The sequence below is a fragment of the Trichosurus vulpecula genome, chromosome 9, assembly GCF_011100635.1.
Source record: "Trichosurus vulpecula isolate mTriVul1 chromosome 9, mTriVul1.pri, whole genome shotgun sequence".
NCBI lineage: Eukaryota > Metazoa > Chordata > Mammalia > Diprotodontia > Phalangeridae > Trichosurus > Trichosurus vulpecula.
Genome location: NC_050581.1, coordinates 164,123,218 through 164,141,676, shown reverse-complemented (window position 1 = coordinate 164,141,676; position 18,459 = coordinate 164,123,218). Strand labels below are relative to the sequence as shown.

At 36.1% G+C, this 18,459-nt stretch overlaps 1 protein-coding gene across 1 annotated transcript in view; it reads left to right on the top strand.

Moving 5' to 3' along the window:
* The window catches only part of CNTN6 (contactin 6), a 312,661-nt gene that overhangs the window by 174,597 nt on the left and 119,605 nt on the right, over window positions 1–18,459 (top strand). Inside the window, exon 10 of the mRNA XM_036739662.1 lies at window positions 2,444–2,594. Within this exon, the coding sequence (XP_036595557.1) occupies window positions 2,444–2,594 (151 nt within the window). The remainder of the gene's footprint in view (window positions 1–2,443; window positions 2,595–18,459) is intronic.

Genomic DNA, 18,459 nt, shown 5'->3' with positions numbered 1-18,459 from the left:
GCGTAGTACAGTGTTACATATATGTGTATGAGTGTGTATGTGTATGCTTACATCAGATATCTGTGTGTATGTGTATATATCCACACTTAATTGTAGCCTTCTTTAGGGCAGGGGAAGACGGAGGGAGGGGAAAAATAAAGTAAAAAATGTACAGCAGAGATCAAAAGAAAACCTATAAGGGAGCAAAGAGAAGTTGGGCAGCTTTGAAAACAATGTATAGTATTTATTATATATATTTTTGAAAAGGAAATCTATTATTTCATATTGATCCCTCTCTTCTCTTGTGTACATGGACATGTTTTTTTTTTCTTTTTTCATTTTGTATTTAATTTTAAAATATTTTTAAAAGAAAGAAAGTAAAAATGTTTTACAACAATTGCTTTAAACATTTCAAGAAGCTTGCTAAAGGAACTAGGAATGCCTGCACACAGATACTTCATTCTCCAATTCATACTATATATACCCATTATACTTATTTAGCTAATACATTGCCATGATAGACAGTTGGTGTAGTAGATAGAGGTCCAGCCTTTCAGTTAGGAAGAATTGGCGGTCTTGCTTCTAACATATACTACATAGGGCAGAATAATTCACTTTTCTTTCTACCCAGGCAATGGTCTTAGAATATAAAGTAGAGGTAAATTGCTAATTTATAATTGTAGAGAAACTTTTCACTTAAAGTGTTATCTGCAGTGATGAAATCTGCCTTCTGCCCTTTTCCCCCACAATTCTTTAGCAATAAGGGAGACAGACCTAGCCTTTGTATAACACTTGCATGTGCCATGCTGTATGATATGTCATTGGAGACTAATAAAAACTGCTGTTTAACAGTTGAGGAAAGTGAGGTCAACAGAAGTTAAATGACACATTCAGAGCCATGCAATTAGTAAATATCTGAGGCTGGATTTTAACTTAGGCCTTACTGGCTCTAGCAACCACATTCTATCCACTGTGCCACCTAGCTACCTACCTGTGATTGGGTTATTCACCTGCTTGGTCATTTCCATTAGACTAACTTTTTGAGGACCTTTACAGTCTAGCCCCAAGAATACTTTCAAGCTTTCTCATGAATCCAACAAATCCTTAGCACATATTTGGCTTTACCATATTTTGTTCATGCAATCTTCTCTGCCTTGAATACTTTAAATTCATTTGTCAGCTACCCAAATCCAATATATTCTTAAGGACCCTGTTTACACACCAACTTTTTCATGATTTCTTCTTTACCACTCCTATCTTAAAGTGAATACTCCTTTCTTTCAACTCCTACAGACCTAAACTCATACCCCTCACATAATGCTTTTCCTAAAGTAACTTGTAGATATTTAAATGTCTTATCTTTCATACAAGCTTATAAGCTTCTTGAAGGAAAGTGGCAATGCTATTTACAATTTTGTGTGTAAGTTTCTATGAGCTGCTGTTGCACAGTGGAATGAGCTTTGGAGTCAGAGGTATTAAATTCCAATCTTGACTCAAACACATACTGTATTGGCAACAGCAGCAGCAGCAGCATGAACAAAGCTACCGTTTATAAGTTTCTTTAAGGTTTATAAAACTTTTTAACATATACTAATTCAGAAAAATTCATTTGACCCTCACAACAATCCTGTAAGGTAGCTATTATATTCCTCATTTTGCAGACAAGGAAGCAGAGGGACAGAGAGTTTAAGCAGCTCTCCCAGGATAACACAGTTTTAACATGTCTATTGAAGGATCCAAGCACAAGTCTTTCTCACATTAAGCCCTGTGTTCTTTTTTTTTTTTTAGGGGAGAGGCAAGGTGATTAAGGTTAAGTGACTTGCCCAAGGTCACACAGCTAGTAAGTGTCAAGTGTCTGAGGCTAGATTTGAACTCAGACCCTCCTTACTCCAGGGCCAGTGCTCTATTCACTGCCCCACCTAGCTGCCCCCTGTGTTCTTTCACTGCTTCCACGGAACCACCTAGTTATCACCTTGAAGGACTGAACTACTTTGCCTTTTATTTAATTATTTTTTAATCTCTGGCCCCCAGCCCAGTGCCCAATCCATATTAAGCATTTCATACATGCATCATAAATTGAATTGAATTGACATGGAAATTAATAGATTCCTTCCTTCTTAAACATATTTCCTAGCACAATGTCTTTGATGTCACAATTCAATTTGCTTCCATAAGCATGTATTAAACGATGTTGTATACCAGGCCTGGTGCTATGTCCAGTAGCTGCAAACACACTAATGGAAGAATCTCTGTTCTCAAGAAGCTTTTGTTATACTGAGGGACAACAAGTGCACAGATAAGCAAATTAAAAAGAAAAATAATATATAATATAGAGCAATTTGGGGGCATAGGTACCCAACAAATATACATGCAATCAATGGAAAAATCAAAGGCTTCATTTCTTAGTGATTTTATTTTGTTTTGTTTTGTTTTGTTTTGTTATTTTGGTGGTTGTTATTTTTAGCCTCAGCTCCTGATTTCTCCAAAAGCCCCTTGCAAAAGATTTCTGTTGTTCAAGTTGGTGGAGATATTACGATTGAATGTAAACCAAAGGCTTCTCCCAGAGCAGCAGTTTCTTGGAAAAAAGGACCAGAGATGATCAGACAAAGCAAAAGGTAACTCAGACTTAATTTTTTTTCTTATCTCAAAATATTATTTCATGAAGAAACTTTTTGAGGCTTGAGAGAACTTGACAGGTCAGTATAAATTATTTAAACATTATCCCCATATTCTTCACTTTCAACAGCATAGTCACAAAAGGAAAATACAATATTTTAGATGAGGATCAAAATTAAAGGCTGCTATAAATAGTAAGTCCTATGTCTATAGGTTCACTGAAACAAAAAGATAGTTTACTGCAATGTTTTATCACATAAGCTTGTTGTGTGTGTGGTTTTTTTTCAAAATCTCTTAAGAATTTCTCTTCAGCTCAAGGGCTTTCTAAAATTGCCATGCTGAGAAATCAGGAAGGAGAACAGTATACATAGGAGATACACTCATTCATAAACACCTGGCACTGTGATCCTTAAATGGTCACACAGGTGCTCACTCCATGACAAAATGGATTCATCACAGGAAAAATGAAGATAGAGTTGTGGGGGAATGAAAAAAGTTTGCTTTCCATAATTACAGGGGCGGAAAATGTCCCTGAATGAATATGGATATGTTCTCCAAGAGGTGTTGGAAACATAGTACCCTGCTCCCATTTATTTTGCTAAAAGTCTGCCATTTATAAAAGAAAAAATATTAGGTAAATCTTAACATAAAACAGAACTAGTTGAACTTGAATGTATAAGGATATGGAAATGGTTGAATGGCCATTCCTGAAGGATAGTCATTAATGGTTCAATGTCCATGTGGAAGGTGGTCTCCACCAAGATCCCCCTAGAGATCTGCACATTGTGCTATCTTATTTGACATGTTGAGTAATGATAAAGGAGGGATGAAGGCATGTGTTAGGTGACCTATTATCAAATTTTTAGATGGCACAAAGTCAGGAGGATGTCGTATTCAGGATCTGAAAAGAAGTTAAGAAAATAGAATGTAGGACGAGATCTAATTAGGTGGAATTTATTAGGGATAAATGGAAAGTCTTCAATGACTTTTAAAAAAAAAGAAGATTCAGGAACACAAATTGTAGGAGGTTTAGCTAGTGAAGAGTTCAACTGAAAACAATACCTGGAAATTTTAGTGTGTTACAAGCCCAGTATGGGTAACGGTGCTATGATATCCCAAGAAAGCTAATGCAATTTTATGCTGCCTTCAGAGAGCCGTAAAACACAGGATTAAGAAACTGATAGTTCTGTTCTATTCTGCACAGCTCAGACCACATCTAAAATATTGTGAGAGCTCCATTTTAGAAGGCACACTGTTGAGATGAAGTATTTAGAGAAGGGCAACCAGAATGGTGAATGACCTTGAATTCATTTCATTTGAAGATCTGTTGAATAAATTGGGAATATTTAGCCTGGAGAAGAGAAGATTTGGGGGAGGGGGCATGCTGGCTGAACTACTCTACTTAAAGGACTGCCATACAGAAGAGAGAAATAACTGATAAAATGAAAAAAATGCCATATTTTGAATTGGGAATTTGAATTCAAAGCCTCTCAATAGTATATATTAAGGCTAACCTTACCTCCAACAGTTACTAGGGACTGGCCCTTGTATAAGTAACTTATTTGAGCTTCTGTTACCTAATGGTTAAAAAGGATAATAATAGCTTAGTATCTCAAAACGTTGTTTTGAGATAAATATGAGAAAATTACTGAAAGCACTTTGCAAATTCTAACATGCTATATAAATGCCAATTATTGTTGTCTTGTTTGTCTTTTGAAAGGGAACTTTGTTCTTATTATAATTATATTGGAGAACATGTATTGAGGTTGGGAAGAATACCTGCCCTCAGGTATTTAAAATGTAGCCATGATGTGGAAGAGGATATCCTTTTGGAGCAGATTGTGCCAAGAGGACAGACTTAAGAGCAGTGGGTGGAAATTGCAAAGGGCCAGAGTTAGTTTTGATAACAGAAAATACTTTCTAGCAATTAGAGTCATTCCAAGGTGGGATGGACTATCTGGAAAGGCAAAAGTGACACCACTCCAACTGCAAAGCACCCACTTCACCACAGGACTTCAATAAAATCCCTAAAGGCTACTTGTTTCCTCTGTTGTCCAGGTGTAGCCTAGACAAAGTGATCTTTGAGATCTTGGTGAAACCTGAGATTCTGGACTTGATGATTAGAAACAGTGTTGTAACTCTGAACGGAAGGGAATCTATTTTGTTTAAGAATTACTATAACAGGGGCAGCAGTGAATAGAGCACCAGCCCTGGAGTCAGGAGGACCTGAGTTCAAATCCAGTCTCAGACACTTGACACTTACTAGCTGTGTGACCTTGGGCAAGTCACTTAACCCCAATTGCCTTGCCTTTCCCCTCCAAAAAAAAAGAATTAATAGAATAAGGTAGCTATTTGGCTGCAAAGAAACAACTTACAATGCTCAAAAGAGACTCAGTTGCCTTATGTTTTTAAGAATTTCCAAAACTGTGATCTGAAAATTTGAAATCTATTATATTTATTACTGGGCTTCTAGTAAAGAAAACCCTAAGTCATTGAAGAATCCTCCCCCCATAATAGGAGAAGATTTTATGAGAGCCTATCCCAACTTTAGGCATCCTAATTCCACAAGCAATAACAAATGTTTCTATCTATGGTTTTTATTTCTCTCTTGACAGTCTCTTACACACACACACACACACACACACACACACACACAGTCTTATTAAATAAAAACTTACCTGTAAGGGTGATACCCTATTTCATCTTTGCTTCATGATTCCATTCTTTGAGATTGGCTAATCTTATACAAACATATGTGTATTTACAGGGGTATAGGTATGTGTATATATGTATGTAAATGTATTTACACATGTGAATAATGTCTACACATATATACACACATGTAGATATATACAAAAATCTGTGTATATCTACAAACACACACAGAGTCAATCCTCAACTTTTGTGGGAGTAATGTTCCTAGAAACAGAAAAAGAAAAAACAAACATGAATGCCGATACGTTAAACCTCTGGCAACCAGTGGTTAGGTTCCCACAACAACCAAATACTATAAACTTTCACTAGAGATAGCTGAAAATATATTTTTCTGCAGACAATTCTTTATAATATTAATTCATACAATATGAATTTTTCCTAACAGAGCAACCATGAATTGAGCCATAAAATGTGGGGAGCAGAGAGGCAAGGCTAGAGTGGATGGGGTTTGGTAGAGGCAGCAAGGTCAAAAGAACCCCGGGGTGGGCAAAGGACAATACTTGCTACTGTTGTTCTTTCAGTATGGTGGTTGAACTGTTCCTGGGAGAAAAGTGCATGTCTCTGGGAGAGCCATGGGTTCCCAGGGTCCAAAGGCAGAACTCCAGCCCCTGAAGGCTCAGCCCTGTCTTTCTGGTAGGATAGGACAAGCCCTGCTCCTCTAAGCTGCTTCACTACACACACCTGGATGTTCAGAGTCAGGGGCAGTGGTGGACACAGAACATTCACTCGGTCCCATGAGCACCAGGTAGAGAGTGAGGAGCACCTTTTAATTGTTCTCTACTGCTCATAGCCATCAATGTTCACAGTTGTCAAAGGGAAAGTGAATTTACTAATAAAATCACATGAACATAATTACACAAATGATGAGGATTGATTGTATCTATATGTACACATATGTCCATATGCATATACACATATACACATACATGAATATACACATATACAAACACACGTGTGTGAGTAAATGTGTGAGTTTGTGGGTATGAAATGTTTTTCTGTTCCCATACAGGGGAACTGACCTGGGAAGCGCTGCAAATTGAATGCTTATGAATTTTTTCAGTCATTTTTCATTCACGTCGAACTCTTCATGACCCCATTTGGGGTTTTCTTGACAAAGATACATGAGGAAACTGAGACAAATCGGGTCAAGTGACTTGTCCAGGGTCACACGGCTAATAAGAATAGGATGCCAGATTTGAACTCAAGAAGATGAGTGTTCCTGACTCCAGATCTGACGCTCTATCTACTGTACCACCTAGCTGTCCTTACTTATGACTATATAGATTATCTATAAATCTTTAATATTAATTCAATGGTCTCATAGCATCAAATAACTAGATTCATTTAGTAGGTGATTTGAAATTCACGATTCTGGTGTTCAAAATATACCATTTTCTATTTATATTAATATAATAGTATTTATTGATATTTTATATTATAATTGGGAAGTTGGGTGGCACAGTGGATAGAGTGCTGGTCCTGGTGTTGGGATGATGTGAGTTCAAATCTGTCCTCAGCTTTACCAGCCACTAGCTGTATCACCCTGAGCAAGTCACTTAATCATGCTTGCCTCGTTTCCTCATCTGTAAAAATGAGCTGGAGAAGGAAATGGCAAGCCATGCCAGCATTTTTGCCAAGAAAACCCCAAATGGGGTCACAGAGTGTCCAACACAACTGAAACAACTTGAGAACATCAAATTGTATTAATTATATTATAGTAAAAGATAAATATATCTCCCCAGTGAGCTATTAAGACCAGGACTGATGACATCAAGAATACATATGTCTGATGGAAGGATGATAGGGGAAGAATCTTGGGGAAGTTAGATATGTCTATATCCCTAAAACCATAAGTTAACCCAGTCTATGATTAGGATCAGTCTTGCTGTTCTAATCATTTTCCATTTTGCCAATATTGATATAAAACTCTACCAGATATATATTCACATAAAAGATGCTGAAGAACTCCGTTCAAACCAGATTGCCAAGAAAAAATTATTTTATTCAATTTTATTTTACAGATGAGATAACTGAGTCCATAAAGTTAAAGTGACTTATCCTGGTAGTAAATAGTGAATCCAAGATTTGAACTCTAAATGCAATGTCTTTTCCCAGGATATTTTCTGCCTCTCAAAATATGATAAATTCTGGAAGAGGCAATCATGCAATGGTTTATTATATTGACAGTTCCTGAAAGGAACCTGAGAACACTGGGATACCTGAGAAACCCTCTATGTGCCAGAGACCTTTTTTGAATGACTCGTTATTTTACAACATTAGACTTCAGCACTTTTCATGAATAAAAACCCAGTCACCTAGAATGGTCTGAGGTTATATTTTGTTCAAGACATTTGGTTAGGTGAATAAATGTCTTCAATTGGCTGATGTGCTTCTCTTAAACGTCAATCCTTGGAATTTTGGGGGATATCAGAATTAACATTTCAACCCTTAGATATGGACATATGGCAAGATCCTTTGAGTGGAGGGAAGTTTATTCATTTTTATCATCATTGATACTCTTTTTGTGATTCTATGTGGGTAGCAAACATGTTTATTATATGAAATACTGTATTATCTTTAAACTAGGTAATAGTTCTCCAGTCCTCAGATGCAGTGTGAAATATTGGTGCATAATGGGTCGAAAGAGGGATTTTCTTGAGGTCAAAGACTGGCAGGGGAGGAGGATAAAGCCACTTTTGTTATAATATTCCCTAATTGAGGAAAACATGTGTATAGTAAATAACTATGTCTCTGCTTCCCTTCTACTTAAACAAAATTCTTATAATTAAAGATAGAAATGTGTATTTCCTTAAATTACCTGAGAAATCTCCTTTGTTCTTCAATTCAGTCTGCATGTGTTACTAGAAGCAGGGATTTGTTCATTTGAATAAACATTTATCAAAAGAAAGTATGCTAGCCATAGTCAGAAAGGTTCTAGGTTCAAATCTCGGCTTTAATTATGACTAGTTACATAGCCATGGATAAGTAGTTTAACTTTTCTGAACCTCAGATTCCACATTTGTGGAAGTGAAAATGAAGAATTTATCTGAAAAGTTTATTATGAAGATTAAATAAAGGATGCAGTGGATAGTTTTAATTTGGGGTATATTTGGGTTCTAATCCCATCATAGACACTCAAGTAATCCCGGTAAATTAATTTAAACATTCTGAGCCTCAGTATTCCAATATGCCAAATGAGTTAATAGTCATACCTACCTCGTGTAGTTGCTGTGAGAATTAAAATGATACTATTTGTAAAAATTCTTTACAAACTTTAAATATCAGATAATATCCTAACATATATAAAGTATTTGGTTAACATAAAAAGAACACATAAATGGCAGATACTGGTCTTACGTTCACAATGCAGCCCAATGGATTTACATGGTGCTACCCTTCTCTCTCTCTCCCTCTCTCTCTCTCTCTCTCTCCCTCCCCCCCCTCTCCCTCCCTCCCTCTCTCTCCCTCTCTCTTTCTCTCTCCCCCCCGTCTCTCCTGAAAATACGCATCTGTATTCTAGACTAGAGATCCTGTGTACAGACTCTTTTGCTTCCCATTTGTAAAAATCAGTCAAAATGTCATCCTTACCACTTAAATATGAAACATTTACTAAGAGAGAGGTAAGAATGCTTGTAACATAATGTTCACTAAGTAGAAAGTAAAAGAAGAAATAATCAGGACATAAGAGTTCACACAAAAGACTAGCTTTTTTTCACCTATGACCAACACACATAGTATCTTAGATGTATTGTTCAGCAAATTGGAGAAGTAATGGTGCTTACCTTACCTAAGTCTAACAATGAGTCACTTGAGTAGGAAAATCTATGTGTTAGAAGAAACTCATATTCTGTACTGTAGGCTTTGATATGTTCAGAATCTTGAATCACAGATCACCTACTTGGTGGGTTGTTTCCCTCCATTTTCAATCTTCTACTAAATTAATCTAGTTTTCTGATCCTATGAAGCCCTTGAAATAATTTTAAGCTCTTTTAGCTAGCAGTACTCATAAGTATGGAGCTTGAAGAGCTTCCTGTTCCCCTATACAGGTACTGAAAAACCTCACAAGTCAGTGTAAAAGAGTTCCATTTAATTCCTATATTTGCAAACTGTTCAGGCAATCCCCATACAGGCTTTAAAGTATTTTGACTTCTCAAGTCACAGAGGCAAAAAAAGAACAATGTCGACAAGTTCCTGAGACTCAGTGTAGATCAGGGCTGTCCAGAATACGGCCCATGGGCCACATGTAGCCCGCAGTGTGATTTTATGCAGCCCACCTGTGGGTTTTAATTTTCATGAGCGAAAAAATAAAATAATAATAATTTGCATGGAATGCATATTAAATTTTTTAATTCTATCACTAATAAATAATCTCATTAATATTAATTTTCTTTGGTGTTTTTGAGCTGTATTACGGAAGGAACATATCACAAGGAATTTTCAGTCCATCTGTGGGATGTATTCCCTCTGTACAATGCAGACTAGTCAGCAACACCTACTTTTATACTGTTTTGTTGTTGCTTTGTTGTTTTGTGTTTGCTTTCACACTTCACGCCTTCACTTGTCCAATTGATGATGCGCATTCCCCCACTTGCTATTGGTGTACTGTATTTTTTATTCTGGGTGCATCCCTCAAATAATTATTTTATTTTAAAGCAGCCCTAAGATAGCCTAAGGTTGGACAGCACTGGTGTAGGTGATGATAGAGTCTATGTTTAGTCATCTCTTGAAACAGAATTGACTAATACTCTCTCCAACAGCTCTCAGAATCAAGATATTCCTAATTGTATTAATTTCCCACATTCACTGCAGAGCCTGCCTGTATCTAGTCAGCTGATCACAGCAATACCTGGCTACTTTCTGCTTCTTAGTTCTTTTCACTTCTGTTACTGTGTCTTAGTTTCCCTTCAGCTGGCTTCTCACCTTGATGAACTGCTATTTACTGTAAGTAGTTTCTCTCATTGGCTCCTCTGAGTTTTCTCAGCTAACTTTGGATCCTTCAAATCAGGGTCTTGTCATGCTTAATGACCCACTTTTAGGGTAAAACAAAGAAACAAAGTATCTACTAGTTTCTGTCAGATATTATACATACATATAATACATATGCTCCATACTGACCAAAAAGTCATTTGATTCAGAGATTCCCAGCAAAGTCCTGAAAAAAGTCATATTCAGTTTGTTGAGAAATGATGTATTTTGGTCATCTCTAACAAAAATCAGCACTGTTCCTTCTGAGGGGCATGCTGTCATTCCCATTTTCTCTGAATGTTATGCCTCTTCTCAAAAACACTTTTATCCAAGTGGCTATTTTTCCGTTGGATTATGTCAGATTTGTTTATATTTCTCCTAGAGCTGCTTTCTCTGCTTCTCACACAAAATATTATTTTTTTCTCTTTGAATAAATTGTCCAATTAAGAAAAGAGCATCACCTCACAGTAGGGCAATAAAATTTATAGATATAGAATTGAAAGTATCCTTACAAATAATCTTGTCTAACTCCATCACTTTTTAGTTGAAGAAAATGAGACTCAGAACTATTAGATGTCTTGCCAAGATCATCCATAAGAGCTAAAATTTTAACTCACCCTTTTACTCCAAATTCAAAAATCTTTAGTTAGCAAGAGACAATGGCTAACTAGCACTCCAGACTTAGAGACATGATGACCTAGTTTCAATTTCTGGCCTATTATTATTATTATTCAATCATTATCAATCATTCATGTCATTATGCTATGAGTTACTGTAATAGAAACTATTAGAAAACATTAGCCTACCTATTTTAACATTAATGTCATATTGGTACAATCTTGTTATTTCAATAGAACACAGACCCTTGTGTCTCTTCAGGAAAAATACTCTTTTGGCTTTCTCTTCTTCCTCTAATCACCATCTCTGATTCCTTAAATGTATGCATAACTTATTCTCTGTATTGTAGATGCCTGGGTCATGAAAGTGAAAGGGCATTCATTTATATTCTGTTAGAGTCAAACTTTAGAGTCACTTTATTAAAAGAGGCAGAGCTAATCAATAAAACCAGATCCACTGCACAGAGCATCATGTTTGATAATATAAGCTCCTTTGATGTTATTTTTTTCCTCTTTTATAGCCTTCCAACAACTCCTAGTTTGACTCTGAATGAAGGGCAAAATGATTTTGTTGCTGTTGTTCTCTTCAGTTTAATTTTTTTAATTTATTTTTTATGCAGAGATCCCATAAGACTATGAATACATAGTGGATATAGAATTAGTAGCGAGTAAATACTACAATGGATGGTTGCCTATGGAAAATCAAAAAGGAAGTTAGGATCACTGTGTAATAATGGGGGCTGTGTAGTATGATGAAAAGAATACTGGTCCTACTGTAAAGTCCAGAGGGCCTAAATCGAAGATGGGGCTGGCTTTGAGTCCCCATTCACCAAGCCTTCAATCACTTTTTCCCCCAAATGATAACAGTACATATAGTACTTATGTAGCAGGACTTCTGTGAGGATAAAAAATAATACCATATCTGAAAGACATTTTAAAACTTTTTTAAAAAATTTAATAGAGTTACAAATCTAGAGCCAAAAGAAGTGTCAGGTGATAGCTTTTCAATGCTTGAATTTTATATTTGAGGTAAATAAGGCCTAATCAGGTTAAGTGACTCACCCAAGGGTGTATTGATTTTTCATGGCAGAAGTGAGTTTGAATCTAGTCCTGTGAATCCAGTTGTTGTTATACAATGTTTTGATCACCATTAAAGTGATATAGCTACTAGCTAGCTAGTTAGCTAGAGATAGATAGATAGATAGATAGATAGATAGGTGGATGGCTATCTTTATTATTACTAACGGCATGGTTTTTCAGATAATACTTTTGCAGATTATTGTATACTAATTGCATTCAGGCCTGGGTTTGTCATTTCTTTTTTTTTTTTTTGCTTTTTGGCAGGGTAATTGGGGTTAAGTGACTTGCCCAAGGTCACACAGGTAGTACATGTGTCAAGTGTCTGAGGCCAGATTTGAACTCAGGTCCTCCTGAATCTAGGGCCAGTGCTCTACTCACTGCACCACCTAGCTGCCCCTAGGGTTTTTCATTTCTGTCCTGCCATCTCTTATATCTGTTCCCTCATCTCCACTCACAAAACCACCACCCTAGTTCTGGTCCTTATCACTTCTCACTGGAATATTGTAGTGGTATTATAATTGGTCTCTTTACCTTATGACTCACTCTGCCACACTGATCCATTCCTCCAAAAACTGCCAAAGTGATTTTCCTAAAGTCAGTCAGTCAATAACCCTACTATGTGCCACGCACTATGCTAAATCCTGGAAATTCAGAGAAAGGCAAAAGTCAATCCACTATGTCCAATGAACTATGAATCCAGTGGGGAAAGTCCATACATAGAAATAAGCTAAAAGGGGCATGGTGCATTGGAGAGAGATTACAAAGCCCAAAGGAAGGCTGCTAGGTGAGAAATGAAGAGATGGTTCTCTGAACCATCTAGTTACATAAAGGGAATGGTTTCATTGAGAATTGGGAAGTCTTTTATCACACCTACCATGTGTCTTTTGAATGAACTTCAGTCATTTTATAATGGCGCTCTTAAATAGGTAGGATGTAAAAGGAAACGTCATGAAAAGTGAAATGTTTCTTATAATTGAACCAATGTGATCTACTGGAAATGGCACAATACTAGAAAGGAGGAGAGCTAGATTATATATTCTCTATTACTCACTGATGGTGTGACCTTGGCAAGTTTCACCCTCTTTAGATGCTAATTCACATGTTTAAAATGGAGATAGTAATTTCAAAAGTTCCAGGAAGCTTAAGTGATTTGTTAAGATCTTTTCCAGGTTTAATATATATGATCCTATAGCAAAATAATTGGAAAGCATTATAATTGACTTAACAATGGTACAAAAATTTTGCTTAGTTTTATTTCTTTTTTCAATGGGAACAGTGTTATCAAATACCTTCACTTTTTGGTGTTTATTTATTTTTTAGTATTTTATTTTTCCCTAGTTACATAGAAAAACAATTTTAACATTCATTTTAAAAACTTTGACTTCCAAATTCTCTTTTTCTCCCTTCCCATCCCCCCCCATTAAGAAGGCAGGCAATTCAATATAGGTTATATATGTGTAGTCATGCAAAATATTTCCATAATAGTCACGTTGTGAAAGAAAACAAAGGCTAAAAAAACCTCAGGAAAAATAAAGTTAAAAAAGCTGCTTTGATCTGTATTCAGACACCATTAGTTCTTTGTCTGGGGATAGATAACAATTTTTATCGTAAGTTCTTCAGAGTTCTCTTGGATCCTTGTATTGCTGAGAATAGCCAAGTCATTTACAGCTGATCATGTTATCATATTGCTGTTACTTTGTACACAGTACATTTCACTTTGCATCAACCCATTTCCAGGTTTTTCTGAGAGCACCCTGCTCTTCATTTCTTATGGTACAATAGTATTCAATCATAATCACATGCTCCAGTTTCTTTATACATTCCCCAATTGATGGCCATTCCCTCAATTTCTAATTGTTTGTCCTCAAAAGAGAGCTGCTATAAATATTTTTTGTGTATATAGGTCCTTTTCCTTTTTTATCTCTTTTCTGTTACAGACCTAGTAGTGGTATTGCTAGGTCAAAGGGTATGCATGGTTTTATAGCCCTTTGGGCATAGTTCCAAATTACTCTACAGAATAGTTGAATCAGTTCCCAACTCCACCAAGAGTGGAGCATTAATGGCTCATTTTCCCCAAATCTCCTCTAACATTTTTCATTTACCTTTTCTGTCCTGCTAGCCAATATAATAGGTATGACGTCAGAATAGTTTCAGTTTATATCTCTCCAATCAATGGTGAGTTAGAGTATCTTTAACATGGCTATAAATAGCTTTGATTACTTCATCTGAAAACTGATCGCATATTTTGAACATGCATCAATTGGGGAACGGCTCTTTTTGAATAAATTTGACTCACTTGTCTGTATGTTTGAGAAATGAGGCATTTATCAGAGGATGTTGGAAAGTTGGGACACTAATGTGCTGTTGGGGTTGTGAATTGATCCAACCATTCTGGAAAATAATTTGGAACTATGCCCAAAAGGCAATGGAACTGTGCATACCCTTTGATTCAGAAGTACCACGGGTGGGCAATGGTTGAGCAAGATGTGATATATAAATGTAATGGAAGACTATTGTACAATAAGAAATGATGAACAGGCAGATTTCAGAAAAACATGGAGAAAGTTGTACAAATCGATGCAAAGTGAAATGAACAGATCCAGGAAAACATTGTACACAGTATCAGCAACACTGGATTGTAGAAACTATGAGTGACTCAGCTCTTCTCAGCAGCATAAAGATCCAAGACAACTACAAGGGACTCACAAAGGACAATGTTATCCATGTCCAGATAAAGAAATGATGGACTCTGAATGCTAATCAAGCACACTTTTTTCTCACTTCATTCTTTTCTTGTGTCTGTTTTTTTCCTTTTGATCGTCCTCGTCTTTCACAACTCTGACTAATAGGGACATATGTTTTACATGACAACACGTGTATAACCTATATTAAATTGCCTATCATTTTTGAAATAGGGGAGGTGAGGGGGGAGGGAGAAAAATTTGGAACCCAAAATCTTATAAAAATGAATGCTAAAAATTGCCTTCGCATGTAATTGAGAAAATTACAAATAAAAAAGCATCTGATGAAACAGTGATTTAAACTCTGATAAGGTTTTTATTTTATTTTGTAATATTTTCAGCGGTTTTTTTGAAATGCGTATTATTGATACTAATTTTAAGCATCAGCTATCAAATGGTGTTGAAAACACTTTCTGAAATGATTCTATGAATATTTGTGATATGTTGAGGGACTGCAGATAGTAAAAGATTAAGGTGAGACATCATAGCCAACTTCCTGGAATATGAGGAATAGAATTGTAAACAACTTCTTAAAGGATGCGGGGGGAGGGATTCACTTTCGACAGTGATTAGCAGTCACATCCAAATCATAATGCAATTTTTTCCTATAGTGCAGTGTTTTAATTCACACTGCTCATGAAAAGGTAAATGTAAGAGGAGATCAGTCCTTTATTTCTTTTCTTCTTAAAGGACCTTCCACCATATTTCTCTTCAGCCTAGGTAGAGATCAATAGACAAGTCCAATTCTTAAAGGTCATCAGATGATAGGATCATAGATTCAGAGCTGGAAGGAACCTTGGAGACCATTGTATCTAATTCTCTCATTTTATGTATGCAGAGGAAACTGAGGTAGAGAAAAAAGTTAAGTGATTTGCCCAGGGTTTCACAATCATAGGGGTCTGAGGTGGGATTCAAATTCAGCTCTTCCTGTCTCTGATTTCAGATCCACTATGCCATGATGCCTCAAGATTTTTCCCTGCCCTTTGTGAATGAGCCTCTTCTAGATTTTCTGAACTCAAAACCCCAATGAAACATTTCACACACACACCCATGTGGGAGGGATTCTTGATCTTCATCAATCAATATATATCACATGACCCCATGAATTCTGTAATATATTTTAATTATTTTGCTTATTCAGGCAGTCTCTTCTCCATCCCCTAAAAAGTATTTTCATGAGACTCTGCACACCTAACCGGGCTGCACTCCCCAGAGTCCTAGGGATGTTAACAAGACTTCTGGTTTGACATATAGCATGGCAATACAAATATAAGCAGTCCCACTTCCATCTGTCTTCTCTGATGGCAACTAGCAGCTTGCCTCTCTGTCTCTGCTCATACCCTCCATCTCCCACCAGTAACCCTGTACTTTTAAATTTTCATTCCTTCTCCATGTCCCTTCCTGCTCACTGATGCTTGGAAAAAATCTAGAACCAAATTTCTTAGACAACTCTCCAATTATTTTTTTTTCTTTTCTATAGTTTCATACCACTGTATATACAATCTCTCATGAAGGCTTTCAGGTCAGGAAAATGTCATAACCTGATTACCTGTAATTTTCTCCAATGACTTGTTATCTTGACCGAGAAAAATGTGTTCATATGATCTAGAAGATATCTCCAAAGCCATCTAATGCAATCCACTAATGGCCAAGAATCTCCTTTACAATATGTGCTGTAAATAATGATTCAGACTCTACTTAGAGACCAAAAAGTATCCTTGATCCCCTAAACATTATTGACTTAGGGGTGTAAAATTCTTTGTAAAATTCGAATGTCTCTAAATAAATGGAAACTATTAACAGAGATACCACATTGAATTTCTATAGTTCATTATATGAGCTGAGTGGTAATTTAGTTAATATCTTGCACCTACATAGGAAGCTTTAGCATTTACAAAGAACTTTGCAACCAAAAAGCAAGTAGTTTTCCAAAAGAGAGTCAGGAGTGGATTCATTTCCACTGGAGGATTGCAAGAAAAGTCTCAATAGTAAATTGTCAATAATATGGCAAAGTGGTTCATTGGTCTTGTGTGATTTGAAAATGTTGGACTCTGAGACCCCTTATAATTAGAAGACTGGGTGGTGGTGCACATCATTCCTTTTAAACCTCACAACAACCCTGTAGGAAGTGGGTTACATCAATGTTTTCCAAAATTTACATATCAGGAAACTGAGACTCAGAGAGACTAAATTAAAAAAAATCCAGCCATTGTTACACATTGAATAATTGGCAGGGTTAGAATATGAACTCAAATCTTTTGAGAAAGCAATATTATTAGATTTTCTTTATCCTTTCAATTATGATACCACTTGGTATCAGATTGGTACACTGATTTCATGTGAACATGGACTGATTATAGTAAAATTTTGAACCTAACCAATGCTGTTTTTATTTCCTGATTGTCTTTCTGAATCCTACAGTATAACCAACATCTTCACATCCAGTTTCTTCTCATAGTTTCTGTTGAATACTTAGTAATTGCCTATAAGAAACATATAATAGGTTTCCTGTTCTCTAGGGGCATTCATGAAACTTAAAAGACTTGTTTTGTTGTATAACCTTTTCTTAGAGCCTGAGAAGGTATACCTTCAGCAATAAGGGAAGAGACCATAATAAACAGCATCAGGAAAAGTCAACACGCATACTGATCAAGCTTATCACTGAATGGCATTCTAATTTTGCTTGGGAAACCAAGGGAATCAATTCCACATCTCCTAAATTTGATTAATAGTTTTTTTTCTCCTTCTTGTGGATCTAGCTAACAAGTGAACTGACAGAAATCAAAGACATAGATTTGTCTACCTATGCCCAGTGACTGCCGGCAGCTTGTTCAGAATTCGCCTACTGAATTTAATACAAAATGTTAGCCTGCTGGACTGGCAGCTCCAAGTTTTCTATTGACAGCTAGCATTAAATATGATGCTGATGCTGTCTTTAATCTTTCTTTAGGGATGAATTGTGTTGGTCAGTCTGAAGGTATGCACCAAGTTTTATTAGTACAATTTTAAAATCTCTAATGAATTAATAATTTATGATCATGATAATTATTGTTTTAGGTTCATTTGTATATAGTCAGGATTTTTTCAGGAGATAAATGTCAAGTCATATTTTAGTATATTTGTTTGGCTTAGACCACCTTTTGCCCAGATCACTTCCTAGAGCTGAATAAAAATGGTTTTCAAAATAGATAAGACTTTAGCCCAATGAGTTCAAGTGACAATACCTGATAGCACTTGGTTTTGGAATGCATTAAAATTCAAACTATGCAGAAGGGGGAAAACAGGAAAAAACAAAATCTTGCCATGTTAAATGGAATATCATTTAATATCAATTTTCTTCTATTTCTTAGTTATGCCATAATTTATTTTAGAAAGTACACTCATCAAATCACTGTTTCTATGTTCTTAATGCTACAAGACCATAATTAAATGTTTTTATTGCCTTGGGTTTATTAAAAAATAAACATACAGTTTAGGAGATTTTTCATGCAATGGATGGCATTGCCTCAATTCTGTGATTTGATTTTGAAATTTTGGCCTGCAAGCAAAGATTTCAAAACAGAACCTCTCAGACTCTATGTAGATACCTCTCCTTGCCCCTGGAGCCATTCTATCTGTCAAATCTCACTAGCTCTCTCTCCAGATCAGTGTGGTATTAAGCAAAGATTACTACAGTGAGGATAGCGTATATACACATACTAGTTGTGTGTCTTGAAGCAAGTTGCTTTACTTTTTTGTTTTCATTG